The sequence below is a fragment of the Onychostoma macrolepis genome, chromosome 20, assembly GCF_012432095.1.
Source record: "Onychostoma macrolepis isolate SWU-2019 chromosome 20, ASM1243209v1, whole genome shotgun sequence".
In the NCBI taxonomy this organism is placed as follows: Eukaryota; Metazoa; Chordata; class Actinopteri; order Cypriniformes; family Cyprinidae; genus Onychostoma; species Onychostoma macrolepis.
In genome coordinates, this window is record NC_081174.1 from 18,783,747 (window position 1) to 18,802,880 (window position 19,134).

At 36.7% G+C, this 19,134-nt stretch overlaps 2 protein-coding genes across 7 annotated transcripts; one reads left to right on the forward strand and one right to left on the reverse strand.

The window, feature by feature from the left end:
• Positions 1-347: 347 nt before the first annotated feature.
• On the forward strand, positions 348-12,201 carry adam17b (ADAM metallopeptidase domain 17b). Of its 6 annotated transcripts, none has more exons than XM_058757003.1 (20): positions 350-687; positions 788-963; positions 2,397-2,529; positions 2,620-2,753; positions 2,842-2,930; positions 3,007-3,205; positions 3,408-3,535; positions 4,461-4,547; positions 4,635-4,742; positions 5,764-5,908; positions 5,993-6,088; positions 6,160-6,308; positions 6,392-6,591; positions 6,805-6,908; positions 7,729-7,863; positions 7,957-8,087; positions 8,221-8,299; positions 8,380-8,468; positions 9,468-9,524; positions 9,596-12,201. In XM_058757003.1, exons 2-20 carry the CDS (start codon positions 876-878, stop codon positions 9,983-9,985), a joined length of 2,541 nt encoding a protein of 846 aa, XP_058612986.1. In that variant the 5' UTR covers positions 350-687; positions 788-875; the 3' UTR covers positions 9,986-12,201. The 6 variants fall into 6 exon arrangements, with proteins under 6 accessions (XP_058612990.1, XP_058612986.1, XP_058612984.1 ...); XM_058757001.1 differs by having other exon boundaries at positions 350-635; positions 750-963; XM_058757002.1 differs by having other exon boundaries at positions 350-629; positions 750-963.
• cpsf3 (cleavage and polyadenylation specific factor 3) lies at positions 10,488-18,789 on the reverse strand. The gene is made up of 18 exons (XM_058757008.1): positions 18,577-18,789; positions 18,237-18,300; positions 18,062-18,159; positions 17,859-17,987; positions 17,573-17,750; positions 17,404-17,493; positions 17,115-17,265; positions 16,862-17,037; positions 16,136-16,294; positions 15,896-16,042; positions 15,669-15,821; positions 14,457-14,565; positions 14,269-14,367; positions 14,092-14,186; positions 13,907-13,994; positions 12,898-12,964; positions 12,720-12,816; positions 10,488-12,629 (listed from the first exon to the last, which is right to left on the reverse strand). The coding sequence occupies exons 1-18, from the start codon at positions 18,645-18,647 to the stop codon at positions 12,528-12,530; spliced, it is 2,073 nt and encodes a 690-aa protein (XP_058612991.1). The 5' UTR covers positions 18,648-18,789; the 3' UTR covers positions 10,488-12,527.
• Positions 18,790-19,134: the final 345 nt, after the last annotated feature.

Sequence of the window (19,134 nt, forward strand, 5' to 3'; positions counted from 1 at the left end):
AACTTTTTATTTCTTTAAATAAAACCAGACATAATGACAGGGAAATACAAACATTGCACCACAATTCGGGTGTTTTTTCCTTCTTGACGCCATCATTAGATGGTTAACAGTTCTTTGAAAATAACTAGTACTCATGATAAAGTTTGATATTATCTCGCTAAATAAAAGATTTACGGCTGCTTGCATACTGTCCTCCAAATGAGACTAGACGCTGGTCTGAATTTCATGGGGTTTGAGGTAAGAATTTAAAAATAGAGTCTGGACGAGACCGAGGCTGTTCTCAAAACCAAGCGCGTTCTGCACCTCTACACACGATCAGACGCTCGCGACGCTGAGCAAATGCTGTCTATATAGGCAGCTCACTAGATTTTGAACCACAGCCCGAGAGTTTATCCTCTTACGTAACTCATACCGCGTATACACTGACTAAAACCTATTTGAAATGCCCCGTGTACTGTCACTCGTGAATATAAAATCAGTCTCTTTAAATCAGTCTTTTGAAAACGCCTTCAACACGATCTCCAGATAAAGTTAAGAGTGATTTCCTGGCGCGCGGTGAATCTGATCCATCCATCCCACATTAAATACTTCCGGGTATTTCACTACACTCCGATGTTCGCATGATTTGGGTTTGAGTAAATCTTTTTTCTTTATAACTTAAAGCAACATGGACGAGAGCGTCTTGAAGTGAGCATTTTTTTGTTCTTCTTTGATACTCAGTTGATACTTTGTGGCTTTGTTTTATCCAGCCAGATGTGAGCGTGTACATTTGTTTGGCCATGTCCAGATGTTGATCTCAAGCAGATTGGTAATCCATGGGATTAAATGCTGCTGCTGCTGTATGAAGTACTGTGCTGTACATTAAGGTACTCGCCATGAAACGCATCGTTTTCTTTCTGGCGTCTTTATTCTTGACGGAGTGTTCAAGGAGACCCATTAGGGATGTTCTAGACAACGAGTACGGTGAGTTTTTGTGAATGGGAATACTTTGAAAACATGGATACATTTAATTTGAAAGATTGTGTTGTTTTGGTGACGCCGTGATTAACCATGGTACGCTTTTTTTGAAAGATCTCCGTTTTTGTCGTTTTGTTTTTGAATTTAATGACATTACTCAAACAGTTTATAGAGGAACTAAACTGCAAGAGCATTTTTCGTACAAGACTTTACTATGGCAATCAGACTTTTCACCAAAATACCACACTTTTAGTTATATGTATATAATTAATGGTATTATAAACAATATTATAAACAGGGCTTGACCTTAACCTCGCCAGCCACTGTGGCTAGTGGTTTTCCAAAGTTATTAGCCACTCTGCATTTTCACTGGCCACAATATTGTTGTTGGGAAATTACATTTTATATGGTTAAAGTTTACATTAATTTTAGGTTAAAATTATGGTAATTTAAAATATAGAAGTTTCTTACCGTGTTAATTGATTAGATTTTTTAGAAGGCTGTTAGGTTCTTATCAGTCCATTCTATTCAGTCTATTCACATGTACAACTGCGTGTTTGTTGTGTCAAAATATGGGTTGATTTTCGCATTGCTCTGAACAAAAACAGCAGATGGGCTTATTGAAAATGCACATTCATTCTCAGAGCCTCGATGGTTGCCTGTGACAAAACAACACACGTGCTGGAACGCTGCAAGAGCAGAGGGGAGTGACAATTATTTTGCCACCCCACTCAAAGCATTCTGTAATAATCACTTTTTTATGCTCTACTAAAGTAAATTACTTTTTTTATACTCTACTAAAATAAATTAAGAACCCCTTAAAAGAGAAATGTAGAATTTCGACAAATAAAAGTTGGAATTGAAAGGTGTAAACTCAAGGAAAAGTCAGGATGCGAGATATAAACTGACAATTCTACGAAAAAAAATCAATTTGCAATTGCAAGAAACAAAGTCAGAATTCCAAGATGTAAAGAGAATTCTGCGAAAAAATGCCACAATTGCAATTGCTCAGAATTTAGAGAAAAGTAAGAAATATGAGATGTAAACCCAGAATTCAGAGAAAAATGTTAGAATTGTGTGATATAAATATGCAATTTTGAATAAATATAATGGATATGAATTCACAATTGTGAAAAATAAAGTTATTGTGTTATAAACTCGCAATTCTGAGAAGGTCTGAATTGTCAGATATAAACTCGCAGTTGCAAGAAATAAAGTCAGAATTGTAAGATAAAAAGTTGCAATTACCTTTTTTATTTTCTATTCTGTGGCCATAGTTGAGAAAAACTCATTCTGAGCAATAATGGAGGGAGAAAAGAGACATATGCCACTAGTCCTCCTTTAAAAAAAACTGTTCTTAAAACTTGTAAAGTCACTTTAAAAATAAATTTGTGCTCATTTAGTGACCTGTATAAAGTTGTTCCCTGTGACTATTTCAGGCCAGCTCAGCTCATTGCTGTCGGACTTTGATGTTCTTCAGCTGTCCAGTCTTCAACAGCATTCGGTTCGTAAGCGAGACGTCCAGTCGCAAACACACGCAGAAAGACTTCTCGGTTTCACTGCATTACAGAGGTGAATACTCATCACCTATGTACCGTGAGACACAGTCACTACCAAGATTAGTGCTCAATCATTTGATAAACTCTCCTAAATATTTCACAGGCATTTCAGATTGTACCTGACAACCAACACAGAGCTCTTCACTCATGACTTTAAGGCCGTGGTGGTAGGAGAGAATGGCGCTCAAGAGATGTACGAGGTCCAGAGAGAAAACTTCTTCACAGGCCATGTCATTGGTAACTACATCTCTATGTTTTAACATCTAAAGTACTTTTAAATGTTTAAAATCTAGCAAACTTTAGATTTTTTCCCCTTGATTTCTAGGAGAGGAGAATTCCAGAGTACAAGCACATATTGGTGACAATGACTTCACTGCTCGTATTCTTACTGAAGAAGCTGAATACAACATTGAGGTATTTTAACGTTATAAATCTAAATTAAGTTTATGGCCCTCAAAAAAGACAATACATTGATTTTTAACCCTTTCAGCCACTGTGGAGGTTTATCGAAAACCCTCGTGACAATCGGCTGCTCGTATATCGCTCAGAAGACATCAGGAACGTGAGCCGGCTGGCGGCTCCAAAAGTGTGTGGCTACATCAGAGCAGATGCCAGTGAGATGCTTCCAGAAAGTGTGCAAGCAGCCAGCCCACTAGATGAAGATGAAGAGGAGGATAGTAAGACTTTGAGTTAATTACACATTTGGTTTAAAGTAGACCTTAACACTTCTGCTCATCACAGCCGAATCTAGACAGTGTAATGTGAGATGCCAAATCTGTACTGTGAGACGCCACTTTATATAGTTGCTTTGTCAACCATGTGTAGTTTCTCGTCTTCTCACCCTTTGTCTATTTTCACATTCTTTTTCTCTCAATTGCATCTCTTCCACAGGGCATCTAAGAGAGAGAAGGCAGACGCCGGACCACAGTAAGAACACCTGCCCTCTGCTGCTTGTGGCCGACTATCGCTTTTTCAAACACATGGGTCGTAGGGAGGAGAGCACCACCCTGAACTACCTGGTAAAAAAACCTTCAGTTTCGATATTGTCAATGGGCCTTATTCCTGACACAAACAAACAAGTTTCTGCATTAATTGAGTGTTAAAATCTTTCTGATGTAAAGTCACATTTAGTTTAATTGGACAGTGTTTGTTAGACCAGTGGTTCTCAACCTTTTTACTCCATGGACCCCATTGTCAAAGACAATATTTGAAGGCCTCTCTCTGCTGTAATGACAATGCTGCTCATTATGGAAACTAGGAGTGGCAATATATTAAAATAGTTCAATAAAATCACTATAAATAATTCAAATGATAAAATTCCATTATTCCATGATTTTCCGATAACTGAATGTTCTTCAGTGTTTACACTTTTACATCAGTTAATTTACATTTCTAGCCATTAGTGATTTACAATAATGTTTTACTACAAAAAAGTTTGTTTTTTATATTTTTATTCAGCAAAGATGCATTAAATTGATCAAAAGTGAATTTCTATTTCAAATTAATTCTGTCCTTTTGAACTTTATAAAAAATGTATCACAGTTTAAACAAAAATATTAAGCAGCTGTTTTCAACATTGATAATAATGATTTCTGAATGTAATGACTGCTAAAAATCAGCTTTTACATCACAGGAATAAATTACATAAAATGTATTAAAATAGATAAGTTATTTTAATTTGCAATCTTTCAGAATATTACTGTTTTTTGATTGAATACATGCAGCCTTGGTAAGATTATTAGAGACTTCTTTTAAAAACATTAAGCATTTCCAACCTCAGATTTTTAAATTGTAGTCTAACTAGCAAAATAATTTTAAATATTGTGGCCTCCTGGTTGAAAAACACTGTATTAGACGTTTCATATCCATTTAAAATCTGTCATCTGAGAAGGCTGTATAAAATTGTTGGCTGATGTCTTACAAATTTGCTTTGAATGTGTTTAGATTGAGCTGATTGATCGTGTGGATGACATTTACCGTAATACATCGTGGGATGAGGAGTATAAAGGTTATGGAGTTCAGATTCAGCAGGTAAGCTTGGTTATTTAAGGAGAATGTGGCAAAAAGCTCCACTGAAATGCTATTTTGGAGCCAGTAATATGAATGTGTCTGTTTCAGATCATAATTAACAAGACACCCACACAAGTAAAGTCAGGTGCCCACTTCAACATGAAAGGGACTCCTGTGAAGACCAAAGATGTCTGGGACGTCAAGAAGCTCCTGGAGGTGAGCGCACTGGAGCTGTAGGAGCGAGTGACTGAATTAATGAGAGCGTCTTCTCTGTATTGCGTTCTGTGCTAATTTGAAACAATGAGAGGTGCTTCTACTTGAAAGGGAGGAATATTATTGAACACTTGTGTATTGTGTTTCACTATCCATCTCTTCCTGTGACCTGTTCGGCAGAGAACCAGCAAAGAGAAAGAATGGAAGCGCTATTAAAGCAGTTCAATTTGTAATCCTAAAACCCATCGCGGGGGAATTACACATTTTTAGCTGATTTGTGTGGAATTTTTGATTACAATACGTCTGTGGTTAAAATGACTTAAAGAAATTTTCACATTTTGTTCTACATCATAAATTATTCATAGTCATACCACAAATGCGAATCCTGAAACCATTGAGTGATTTTAATAGATACAGTACTGTTCAAAAGTATGAGGATTTCTTTTATTGTTTGTCAGTCACTGCATTTACTTTGTTAAAAATTTAATTAAAAAAAGAATAAATAAATGTATACTATAAATAAATAGATTTTAATGTTAATAGATTTTAAAATGTAATTTATTCCTGTGATGATAAAGCTGAATTTTCAGCAGTCATTACTCCAGTCGCAGGGTCACATGATCCTTCAGAAATCATTCTAATATGTTGATCTGGTCCTATTATTATTATTATCAATTTTGACAACATTTGTGTTGATTAATTTTTGGTGTTTTTCAGGATTACTTGATTAAAATTGAAATGGTTTGAAAATAGAAATCTTTTGTAAAATTATAAATGTCTTTACTGTCATTTCATATCAATTTAATGCATCCTTGCTGAATAAAAGAATCAATTTCTTTACAAAAAGGCACATTGTAGTCCTTATATAATTTATTTTGCTTGTTTATAGAAAACCAATTCATAAAAGTCCTTTAGAAATTTCCAAGGGAATTTATGGTTCCTGATTGGCCTTCAGATTAAGGTCAAGTATAGACAGTGGTGTTATAAATGTAGTAAAATATGTCATTTTGTCTTCCCCCTGCAGCAATTTAGCATTGACATTGCAGACAATGCATCCGAGGTGTGCTTGGCTCATCTCTTCACCTATCAGGATTTTGATGAAGGCACACTTGGCTTGGCTTACGTGGCTCCTTCCAAACCAGGCTTTCCTGGAGGTCTTTGCTCTGAGAGTGAGTGCCAATACCACATTATGTATGTATGAATAAATTAAGTTTTCACCATACTTGGATATTTTGTTGTTTGTCTTTCTTTAGAGTGTCCACCCTCAGGAAACGACAACCGTGCTATATACCTCAACACTGGACTAACCAGCACCAAAAATTACGGGAAAACCATTCTTACCAAGGCAAGTGAAGTCCAAACAAATGTACTTGATGTAATTATTTGGTAAACCGATTTCTGACCATATACCATCAGGAAGCGGACTTGGTTACTACCCACGAGCTTGGCCACAACTTTGGTGCTGTTCATGACCCAGATGATGTGTCGTACTGTGCACCCAGAGAGGACCAGGGGGGCAAATACGTAATGTACCCCATTGCGGTGAGCGGGGACCACTCTAACAATAAAGTACGTCCTTCGGTGATGTGAATTCAGTTTGGTGTCATTGTTCTGAATGTCACATGATGTTTTGTTTTTGTGCTTCCCTATAGTTGTTTTCAAACTGCAGTAAGATCTCCATAGCAAAGAGACTGAGGGCCAAGGCCTCCACCTGCTTCAGGGAGAGGAACAGCAATGTGTGTGGAAACTCACGGGTGGAGGACGGGGAGGAGTGTGACCCTGGACTGCTTCACCTCAACAGTGACCGCTGCTGCACGTCAGACTGCAAACTGCGGCCCAATGTGCAGTGCAGGTACAGCTCCTCCATGTGGCCTCATGAAAAAAATGCACAGATATGCTGAGTTAAAGAAACAGTTCACACAAAAAATATAACTGTGATTATTTACTCACCCTTACATTGTTAATTTTTAAATCTTCCCTAAATAGTGAATTATTCATATTCTAGGCTTCATGTCATTTTTTCCCCCCCTGTAACTTCTGTATTTTTTTTTTTTTTTGACACCAGTGACAGGAACAGTGCGTGCTGCAAAGACTGCATATTTGAGAAGCGGGGCAAGGTGTGTCAGGAGCCAATGGATGCCACTTGCAAGGGAAGATCTTACTGTTCAGGTGAAGCAAAAACTGACAAACTCCAAGTTTAGATAATTGAATGTACTTCTTTATACAGAATATCTGATTTACTTGTTTAAGAATTTTTATTATTATCACAAATAGAAGAACACACACACATACACACAAAACTGAACACCTCCAAAGACAACATTTCTGTGTTTTGTTCAAGTTTCATCTAATATTTGTATTTGATTTAATTTTATCTTTATTTCTATTACCGAATAGCAGTTTATCATAGATTTAGTTAACATTTCATGAAACCTGTCAGTAATATGTCTAGGTCATATTTAAGTCCTGCATCAAAAGATAAGATTATAGTCTTTTTTTTTTTTTTTTTTTATAATTCTTTGATACTATTAAGATATTTTACATTGTGAGATTATTACAATATTTTTAAAGACATTTAAAAAAAAGTCATATTTGGTTTTTATGGTACCATATTTTTTTTTAAATAGATTTACAGGATTTAAAAAAAGTCATATTCTCATTAATGAAATGCAAAGAAATGAAGCTGTATTATATTTAAATTATGAAATATTGTTATATCATGGTAGTAATTGCTGTACTCCGTTTCATTTGTTGATATTTTATGACAGTATAATGAGAATCACTACACTAAAGAGAATCACTATGGTAAATGGAAAATATAAAAGATTTTGAAAGTAGAATATCCAGGTGCATTATGGTAATGAGAATTTGGGAAGAAAATGAAAACATTGTTGCAATGCAAAAACATCTGCTAAAAACGGGCAAAATTCCTTACTGATGAGATTTAACTGCATTTGTCTGAAAGTCTATTCTTCTGTGCTTGTTACAGGACACAACAGTGAGTGCCCTCCTCCAGAGAACCTCCCCAATGAGACCATCTGTGTGGACAACGGCCGGTGTCTGAAGGGAGAGTGCATCCCATTCTGTGAAGCTGTGGAGAACCTGCAGTCGTGTGCTTGCAATGGTAAGCTGACCTGCTGATAATGCAGTTATAGTTTTTAAAGTCTGTCTTGAGAAAACATTAACTTTTTTACTTTTCCCGTATCTCATTTTTCAGAGACGAACAACTCTTGTAAGGTGTGCTGTAGGGACAAGAACGCTGTATGTGCTCCTTATGTCAGCGACAAGGGCAACCACCTCTATCTGCGGAAAGGCAAACCTTGCACTGTGGGCTTTTGTGATGGAGCGGTGAGTGCCAACGTACAGTTACAGTTATGAAAAAACATACACGAAAGTTTATTCACATATTAATTACAGTAGTTCACAAGACAATTAGAAATGGTTTGCATTCAACTATTTAAACATTTCCTTTTATTCCAAGGGCAAATGCATGAAACAGGTCCAGGATGTTATTGAGAGGTTGTGGGATTTCATTGAGAAGCTGGACATCAATACTTTTGGTAAGTAATCTGTGAACACAGTGAGTTTATCTCACTTGAAATCCAATAGAGGAATGAAACCTGTGTGTGTGTGTTCTCAGGGAAGTTCCTGGCTGATAATATTGTTGGCTCAGTGGTGGTCTTCTCACTAATTTTCTGGATCCCTCTCAGCATTCTGGTCCATTGTGTGGTGAGTCATTTCCACTAACATCTTACAGCTACTTGTAGCTCTGCGGAAATGTATGATACTTTAATAGACTGACCTTGAGTGGTATTATAGTATAAATTACTATTTATGCTGATACTGAAACAAAGAAGTGAAATTAATTGCAGACAAAAGATATATTTACACCAAGAGCGTAAATGAAAATTTTAAATGATTCAGAAGAATAGTCTGTTTCCACCAAGAAAATAATATTGAATAAATCACAGATGAAACTACTTTTCACACCAAACGCAAAACTAAAGTGTTAAATGAATCACAAACAAAATGTCTGTTTACACCAAGAGCAAAACAAGAAAATAAATAATTCACATATTAAATATCATTTTTGTACCAAGAGCCTAACAAAAAGGTGAAATAAATCACAGGCAAAATGTCTGTTTAAACGAAGAGCAAAATGAAAAAATTCACACTTAAATCAAAAAGAAATAACACTCTTAAAGGTCCTAATTTGATGATACAAATTTCTCTTGCTTCAGTGAAAAATGTGGCTGATTTCAAATTTCAAATTTCACCTTTTTTTTTTTTTATTTTAAAGCAAAAAAGCACAGACAGTTTCATTCACTTATATTAAGGGATATTAAAAGGATAGTTCACCCAAAAATGAAAATTGTGTCATTAATTACTCAGCCTCATGTCGTTCCAAACCCATAAGACCTTCGTTCATCTTTGGAACACAAATAAAGATATTTTTAATGAAATCCGAGAGCTCTCTTACCCTGCATAGACAGCAACTCAATTTGACTAAAGCTCTCAGATTTCATCAAAAATCTTACTTTGTGTTCCGAAGACAAACAGCGGTCTTACAGGTTTGTAACAACATGAGGGTGAGTAATTAATGATAGAATTTTCGGTGAACTATGCCTTTAAAGGCAAAATAAGTTTTAAGTTGCAATAATTACAGGCCCCATCCAAAAAAAGTTTGTTTTTGTGTTTTACAAGATTACTGTCTCTCTTTGTTTTTAGGATAAGAAACTTGACCAGCAGTATGAATTGAACACAAAGTCACTCTTCTACCCCAGTGTGAGTACTAATCAGAAAGCTTATTTTCTTGAACATATTACAAAGTGTAACAATTGACTGTGCTGTCCCAGAATGCCGAGCTGCTGAGCAGTCTAGAATCAGCTTCAGTGCGGATCTTCAAACCACCCACATCCTCAGGCTCCTCTGCAGTCCCACGCTTCCAGGTGTCTGGACCTCTGCAGACCAGCACACCACCTGTCTCCATCTCTCAGGTGGCTCCAGCTCCAGCTCCAGCCCCAACCCTGTGTCCTCTCCCTACAATAGAGCCCCAACGCATGGCCACCATCCAAGAAGATCCCAGCTATGATTCCCACCTGGATGAACTAGCCCTGGGAGAGGACTTCCTTACCTCTGGCTCGGTGTCACGTTCCTTTGATGATCTGACGGAGAACCGAGAGAACGCCATGTCCTTCAGGGTAAATAGACATGCACGGAGTAACAGCAAGGAGACTGAATGCTAAGTGTGTAATTGTATAAAATGGGAAAAAAAGGAAATTAATGGGAAAAAGAAATGTGACTATGAATGATTGAAAATGCTCAAAGCTGAGCAGAATGAACATTAAATAAGCATTGAACTACAATGCGTGCTTACAGCTCCAGTATTGAAAATAACCAGAATGCAGTATGTTTTAAAGGGATAGTTTACTCAAAAATGACATTTTTATGATTTATGATTTAAAGTTTTATGACTTTCTATCTTCTGTGGCGTTCTGAAGGAGAAAATCCAAATGTCTCGCTGGCCTTTATACCAAGAAATTCATTATACATAAAGATGCAAAAGCACCATTGAAGTATCTCAAAAGTGATTCGTAAGACTTAATGCACAATATTCCAAGTATTTTTAAAAATTATGATAGGATTGTGTGAGGAACAGAATTGTTTTCAGCTGTTAAAATAGGTATGAAATCTATTTTCTAAAAGCATGTTATTGATATCATTGTTCCCTTTTTTTTAACCACCATATAATTTGCTTTTGAAACACATCTCTCCTGTTACATATGCTGGATCATTCAAGTATGCGATCATTTAGTTGGCTTAAACCCTGCTGCTTTCTTATAATCAATTGCAAGCTTGCATTCAGATCTGCCTCTATCCTTTCAACAACCGAAGTCCCCATCATACTTTTTATCTTTTCAATCATCTTTTTCACTCAATCCCCCCAAAAATCTGTTGCTATTTCCCTTACATTACCACTTCAACTGCTACAACCAGATCATTAAATTGAGTTGAACTTCAGTCTGATTCATGAACAAATCATTTAGACTCAGAATAGTGATTCATTCACTGCTGCTTCCTTCATTGAAGATTATCAATGACAAATGACTTACATTTTGGTCTGTTCCTCCACAAAGCAGTTGTATAGCTTTAAAACACTATTGCACATGTTGGGCCGATCACTTTCATGCTACCTTTAAGGTGCTGAAAAAAAAGGACGTCATTAGTTTTGGAATGTCATGAGGGTGGGTAAATGAGGACAGAGTTTACATTTTTGGGTGAACTATCCCTTTAAGAGCGCTGGACTTTTATAAAGAAACAGAAGGCACAAATAATTCAGTGACTAGGCATTAGATAGGAATTTAATGTTGTCAGTCCTGTTAGGATTATGCAGTATACTGCACACATAATTACACACACACACACACCGACCGACCGGATCTCATCAGCGTTATCTAAACATGACCAGCATCATTGTTAAAGTTTAACTGCCCAGTACTAAGATGTTTACAGGTCTTTTTTGTCTGAGATTGAGCAGATGCTTACAGATCTTGAAAACTGTTATATTACAAAAATACCTGTTATATTTGAGATGTTTTTTTATGTGTATGTGCTCTGACACCAGCAAATTTTATAATCTCTATGGAACACAATCTTGTGTTTTTGCTTTTTATTGTTTGCAAGAGACAATCTCATATTTTAGGGGCATTTTATATTTTCAGATATTGTCTGTGAAATTATTATTTTTTTCTTTAATTTGTACTGTTCTTGATTTAACTTAAACCGTTGTATCAGCAGATGTTATACATGTTTGGTAAATGAGGTTTTGGCTCATTGGCTTTATATGAAACACCAAAGTCATTAGATAAAAAAATCAAAAGAGAGACTATCAGGCTAAGTCTTTTCTGCAACACAATGTTCATGACTGTATGCAAGAATATGTATCTTGCAGCTGCTCCCATAAGAATGTACTGATAAACACTGCTCTGAGATCAGTATCCAAAGTGCCTTGTATTTGTTTTTTTTATTTGTATTGTGAAATCGTATTTTTCTCCATGTGTTTTGTAATATAATCTATAGGAAAACTCAAAAAGGGAATATGACAATATGTCATTTATAGGTGGCAGAACAGTCTCCTTCTGAATCTTATTCAAAAATGGGGATGTATTGGTATTGGAGAATACCAAGCAGACTAGTAAGTACTAGATCTTATTACGTGACCCAGCCCTGAAAATGTACTTTGCTTTTATTCTCTGGTGTCAAACCCTGTGAAATCTTTTTTGATGTTAAGAAATGTGCCCATAAATACTCCGACTGCATGGTTCCTCAGAATGTTATGATGGGACAAGAGAGAAAGTATTGAGTATTAAGACAGTGTTTTGTATCAGTGTGTTTAATATTTGTGTAACTTGGTATATTTTGAAAGCTTTCATTTTTAAATAAAGTGTCAGCTTTAATGCGAGTTGAATCAAAGGCCTCTTTTATTAAATCAGTACATTGGATCTTAAATTACAGCTCCTTTCCTTTAACAAAAAAAAAAAAAATCAGACAAGAACAACATTTTAAATGATCACTACATGTTCTATGTAGCAGAAATAAAAAAAGAACCGAGTCCTGACTGCACACATGTATCAACATCTAGCTTGAACTGTTTTACATATGTTTTTAATGTAAAATTCAATGCTTCGAAGTGCTTTGGCCAGTCCATTATCTAGTGTCTTCAGTCTGGTTGAAGTAGTTTGAGTGAGATGGACTCTGATAAGTTCTTGAAGGAATTAAGAGCCCGTCTCACATGACAGGGTTCATGGCTTCATACAGCCTCTGTACAGCGAGCTCCACCATTTCTCTGAGAGAATCATCTTCAGAATTGTCGTCCTCACACTCCACGGTCTGAACACAAACATAAAAACACACAAAAATTAGAAGACTTCGTTTCCTATAAAACTTTTGTGTGTATGCTTCACGCAGTACAATACTTACTCTGGTTTCCAGGTTGATGAAAGCAGTTTTCCCATCTACACTTACAGCGAGACAGTTCTTGTCTTTAAAGTCGACACACTCTTCTCCAAACATGTCTCTGCAGATTGGGGCAGAAAAAGAATTTAGTTCATCATAAATATAATTGACAGTTAGGAGAGTGCTGTGAGGATGAACTTACTGGAACATTTTCAGTAATCTATTCTGGAAAACATTCACATCCACCTTCTTTTCTTGGGGCTGAAGAACTATAAAAATAAAGAGGAAAACAAAAAATGTTGGTGTGAATACGACTAGTTATTAACAATTTTCACATGAGAAAGGAAAAAAGGAAGAATAAGAAACAAAGAAGGAGGGAAGGATAGGAGGAAGGTGAGGAAAAGAAAGGAAGCAAGCAAAATAAAGTGAGAATATGAGGAGAAAAGAGCAAGTAATAAAGAGTAATATATAGAAAGGAAGGAAAGAATCAAGCAAAAAAGGAAGAAATGGAGATAAATTGGGAGATAAAGGATAATAAAAAAAGCAAACGAGAAAGTAAAAAGAAGTGAAAGAATTATATTTTTGGCGTTAGAGCAAAAAAATTGAAAAACAAAGAAAAAGGAATGAAGGATGGAGGGAAGGAAGAGCACAAAGAAACAGCAAGGAAAGAACAAGCGAAACATGAAAAAGGAGAAAAGCAAGGATAGAAAAGAACAGAAGGAAGAATGGTCAGAAGCAAGATAAAGACAGTAATAAAATAGGAAGAATGTGCAGAAGGAAGGATGAAAGGAAAAAAATGTGGAAAATATAGGAGGACAAAAAGTTGGAAAAGGGAAAGGAAGCAAGAAAGAAATTGTGAAAGAAAGATAAAAAGGAAAGAAGGAAGGAAGGAAGAGAAAAGGAAAGAATGAGAAAATAAGAAATGAAGGATGCAAGATAAAGCATTCCTAAAAAGGAGATGAAACAGAGGAAGGAAACAATTAAAGGAAGCCATCAAAAACAAAATCAAGAAAAAGAAAGGAAAAAAGCAACAAAGGGAGAAAGAAAAAAAAAAGAAAGGAAGAAAGAATGCAAAAAGGAAAGCATAAGAGCATAAGGAAGGAAGCAAGCTAAAAACAGTAATAAAAGAAGAGGAAGAATAGAGGAAAAAGGAGGGAAAGATTTCATAAACTCTTTCAATACAACTCATTGTAACTGATGAAAGCCTTCACCTTTCTGAGCTTTAGGGTTGGACTGCACCTCCAGCACCACTGTGGTGACGGCATCAGCGTACATGTCATTCAGAGGATTGGCAAACCACTGGAGGAAGAACACAACAGACACACACACAATCATCCTGAGTCACTTCAGTTGCCATAGTTACACTGGTATGTGAATGACCGGTGTGCCGCCTCACCTCCAACAAGACCATGTTTTGATCATGAACCACTGTGATACTGTTAAAGACTCTCAGCGTGCTCTTCTCCGAGATCTCAATCTCCTCCACATCACCTAGAACACACACACACGATGAGCACCACATATAAACACATAACACACACACACACACACACACACACACAGGTAAACTCACCTGTCAGGTGCCGTAGCTGACTCAAAAGCAAGGGGAAAGGGCCGGTGAAGGGAATGGCTTGAGTCTGTTTCACTGTGCTCATGGCCAGATCAGTGTAATCTGCATCATTAAGAAAAAAAGAACAGGTGTGAGAAGCGCACACTCAAACACATATGAAACACCAGAAGAGATCACAAACACCATCTCACTGGAGAGGTCAGAGGGGGCGAGGATGTGATAACTGAAGTTCTTTTTCACCAGGATGCCCGAGACCCGCTGACCCTGCATACACTTCTTATCTGCAAGAGATCCCATCACCTTAAAAGGTGAAAGAAAAGGAAAGAAATGATAAAAAGGGTTCATCACAGAAATTAAAGATTCATAAAAGGACTTAACTATGCAGTGTTTGTAATGTGATTTTTTTCTTAGCTTATTTGAATGTTTTTATTACAACAGCCTATCATTATAACAAGTTCTACTGCAAAGGTTTATATCAGTTGATAATATTAACATTTCTCATTATTATTATTATTATTATTTAATATTAGTCAGCAACTAGACTGATGTCATGATTCACTGAGTTAAACAAGTACATTTATTAAAAATTGCCAGAACAAAATAAAAATCAACTGAAAGAAAGAAAGATAGATAAAGACAAAGGAACAAAGAAAAATAGAAAGAAAGAAACAGAAAGAAAGAGAGGAAAAAAGACAAAGGAAGAAAGAAAGACAGACCGACCCACCGACAGAAAGAAAGAAAAAAGAAAACTAGTTTGGTTGTTCTGATTCAAACACTAGTGAGTTCAATTCAAAGTCTCATGAAGGATTTATTAAATTTAATGAAGACAATTTTTGCCGAAGTCTGGATGAACCTAATCAATCATTTTACTTGGCAGAAGAACTGGAGTTTGCGATTATAATTTTTAGGGCTGACCTCAACTAAGAATTTTTCTGGTCGACTAGTAGTTGTTCATTTGAAGCATTAGTTGACTAATCGCATGAGCCTTTAATTGCCTACATAGCCTAATAAGCGCTCAAGTACACGCATAAAGCTTGCCACAGCGTGCCAGTGGAAGTAATGATTGTCAGGGAAAAACAGTAAGGAGACTGCATTAACATTTTAATAATTTGATAAACTAGTGCTTTCTTTGTTTTCGGAGAGATGAAGTCGGCGACACTGACTCATTATCACCGCAGTAGTGATGCGCCTGTATGCATGTTTCATACGGATTACATAATCTGAGAATATTTGTTTTCCATTTGAATTGGTTAATTTGAAAGAAGACATTTCACTCTATATAGATATATTCTTAATGTCTGTAAGATATACACGTAGTTTCACGCTCAAGTTCACAGAGACCAAGACGGCAGAAAGCGCATCATGTTTGCATTCAAAAAGTCTCACAGTCTCTGCAGTCTCACCTTAGCCAGTTTCTCTCCTCTGAAGTTCAACGTGACGGCCTCAGTGTTACGAGGGTTGTGCACCTCGATGTGAACTTCATCATTGTCCTCATACTCTCTTATCAGAGCAGCTTTCAGTCGAGCCATCTCATTCTGCTCTCCATGAACCAGGATCTGAAAACCACAGCAAGAACATGACACCTGATCTAGAACCTGAGGGCCTGCTGCCTTATGACATTATCACTTACCACATGAGGAGGTTTCAGAGCTCGGATGAACTCGCTGGTCTGCTGGTAGTCTGTATGAGCAGAGAAGGAGATATAGTCCACGGACATCTTCAGCGGAAGCTTCTGTCCTGACATAGTGGTGATCTCCTCTGGCTCAGACATGATATGCTGCACAGAAAACAGGGTGAGGACAAGTTTAATTCATTCAAAATTTGATGCTGATCTGTTGTGACATTCTTGCTGAAGATCAAGGAGCTTCACCTTGGCGAGCGTTCCTTCCACACAATAACCCGCTATGATGACACCGTTCCTCTTGTCGGTGCACCAGCTCTCAAAAAGCTCTCTGGAAAGACCACTCTGCATCATACCTGGAGATGCCATCACCACACTAGGGCCAATGTCATCAAAATGGTCCATACTCTGGAGGACAAGACACAAGTATATGCAAATTAGATAACTTTTTTGAATTATGAAAGTTGTATTTTCTACTGAACCAGTTTTGTTATTGTTAACAAACTAAAACTATTAAAAAATATTTGTTGGCAAATGAATTAAAGCTGAAATCAAATAAAACAAATATTAAAAAAAAAAAAAAAAAAACACAAATGAAAATGGTAAACTTTTTCTTGGAAACTAAAAGAAATAAATATGTTGAAGTACTACAAAATTACTACAAAAAGTGAAAAACAAACAAACATCAAAACACCTAAAAACAAGAAAGCAACTAACAAAATCACTAACACTAAAATGAACATAGAAAATATAAAAATAAAAAACAACTCAAAAGAAAATATAAATATTAGATAAATACTTCTTGGCAACTAAATGAAATAAGTTGAAGTACAAAATGTACTACAAAAATTTAAATAAAAAGAAATCAAATTAAAAAAATTAAAAAATTTAACAAAAACTAGCAACTAACAATTACTAAACCAAACTAAAATCCAAGCTCTGTCTGGTCTATTCATAGATTGTGAAGATGCCAACCTTAAGATTGCTGATATGCTTGAAGACAAACGGGTTGTTAATGTTGATGGCCTTGCGGATCTTGTCATTCATGGCATTCACATAGGTCTGGTACACCGCCATGCACTTCTTTGCCAGGGATGAGGCATAGTAGATAGGAATGTCATGGAGTTCAGGGTGATTCTGCCAGTATTCATCTGAAACAGAGGACATGCAGGACTTCAGTGAGGCATCGCTGATGATAAAGCTGAGAGTCTGAACTGCTGGAGTTTACCTAGAATGAGCAGCAGCTCCTGGGCTCGACCCAAAGCAAACACAGGGATGAGACAGCGGCCCTCACGGTTCACTATGTCATGAACCGTGTTACAGAAACGAGCCTCTCTCTCCTCTCTCTTCTCATGGATGTGTGTGCCATATGTAGACTCCTACATGAACAGAAAAGAAGACGGGCATAAAACGATGTAATGTATTTATTTTGTAAATAACGAGTAAAAAATGCTTGTGTGGGGCCAGAGAAAAACATCAAAAGAAATCATGTTGCCAGCATGAAATCTAGTACATACTGTGATAAGAATGTCTGGTTTGACGCTGGGAATCTCAGCTGCCATGAGATGTCTGTCTTCTTGACGTGAGAAATCTCCTGTGTACAGTAGCTGAAGAGAATGATCATGAACATTAGCACAAACTGAGTGAGTGTTACTGAAAACATCTGAACAAAATAACTACACCTACCTTCACTCCTGCAATCTCAATCATGAACATGGCTGCTCCCAAAACATGACCTGCATGGTAGCACCAGAACTTGATGCCGGCCACCTCTTTCACTTCATGGAAGTTGATGGTCTCAATCTTGTCCATGCTTTCTTCTAGATCAGTCTCGGTGTACAGCATATCATCCGCTGAGATGTTGCTTCAGAATCCAGGAAATCATACAATACATTAGAGCTGGTTCTTTATAAACATTAAAAAAAAATTGAAAAAGTGTTTTCATTTTATTGAAACAAGAGCTTTGGTGTACCTGACTTTCACATAGTCTGAAAGCAACCATCGGTAAATGGCTTTGGTGGCATGGGTCATAAAAGTCCTCCCTTTGAAACTTGTCTTTTGTAAAAACCATGGCAAGGCTCCACAATGATCCAAATGAAAACTGGCAGAGAAAAAGAGGAAGTCAGCAGATAGTTAAATATCAATGATATCTTTCATTTAGAGAAAGGGACTCACTGGCTGATGAGGAGCAGGTCAATCTCAGCTGGGTCTATCAAATCAATGTAAGGCAATGCATCCATGCCCTCCAATCCAGGGTGGATGCCACAGTCCAGCTGCAAAGACATTACAATGTCAAAAATACATCTGTCAAATCCATCAAAAGTAGGATAGAGCACAAAATGTTGCTTACCATGATTTTACGGCCCTTGAACTCCAGGATGATACAGGACCTGCCCACCTCTTGACCAGCTCCTCTGTTAGAAACATCACAGTAAAGAAGATCTAATAGTTACAGTACTCAGAGAAAGTATTAACACGGGTGCAAAACTTCTTTAAGAACACGTTGTTTTTATTATTTGAAAACTGCAAATCAAACAGGTCATCACATTCAAGCGACTGAAATATTCACACAAAGCAAACGCTCGGTACGAATGAAGCTTTCACTCGATGTGGGTCGATTAAAGCAAAACAATTGGCGCGGAATAGAACTAACGTTAGTTCTGAACACAGTAAGAATGAACTGAACTCACAGTGGTCTTATGAGGAGTTGATCACTCTCTTCTGCAGGCACTGATACATCCGCTTTACGTTTTGTAGCCATGCTTGTGGTGTATTTTACACTTAGCTAAGAGTTACTTATTCAATATCCATCGACACTTCTAATAATAACAGACAACGATCGCGAGCACTGAGATCCACACACCATGCACATGAGACAAGTACTTCCGGTGTGGTCCTGAGTCAAAATAAAAGTTCGACGTCAACGTAAAGAAAGAGTTTATCAAATTATATTGAAAAGTTTTGAGGCAAAGTACACAAGCTCAATTAGGACAGCAATAAGTAAATACATATATAAAAATATATTAATAGTTAAAAAAAACTTACGAATGAATCAAGACGAGATGTTGTTACTGGCCAAATAATTAACTATATTGCCACTGTACTAAAGTCAACACCATGTGAAAATACTGTGGAAAAATGTTATCATTATTAATACTAATAATGTCTAACATTATTTCAGCTTTTCAGGAGGTTACGTCCCTAAAATCTGATTGGACAGCCAGATCAGGAATTCTCTCTCATTGGCG

Coding starts and splice junctions, on each gene's coding strand:
- adam17b (XM_058757003.1), top strand. CDS start 876: ATGAAACGCATCGTTTTCTTTCTGGCGTCTTTATTCTTGACGGAGTGT. Junction 2,754..2,841: donor CTTCACAGGCCATGTCATTG/GTAACTACATCT, acceptor CTTGATTTCTAG/GAGAGGAGAATTCCAGAGTA. Junction 3,206..3,407: donor GGAGGATAGTAAGACTTTGA/GTTAATTACACA, acceptor TCTCTTCCACAG/GGCATCTAAGAGAGAGAAGG.
- cpsf3 (XM_058757008.1), bottom strand. CDS start 18,647: ATGGCTACAAAACGTAAAGCGGATGTATCAGTGCCTGCAGAAGAGAGT. Junction 17,751..17,858: donor TCAGACTATGTGAAAGTCAG/GTACACCAAAGC, acceptor TGGATTCTGAAG/CAACATCTCAGCGGATGATA. Junction 14,187..14,268: donor TCAGCTACGGCACCTGACAG/GTGAGTTTACCT, acceptor TGTGTGTTCTAG/GTGATGTGGAGGAGATTGAG.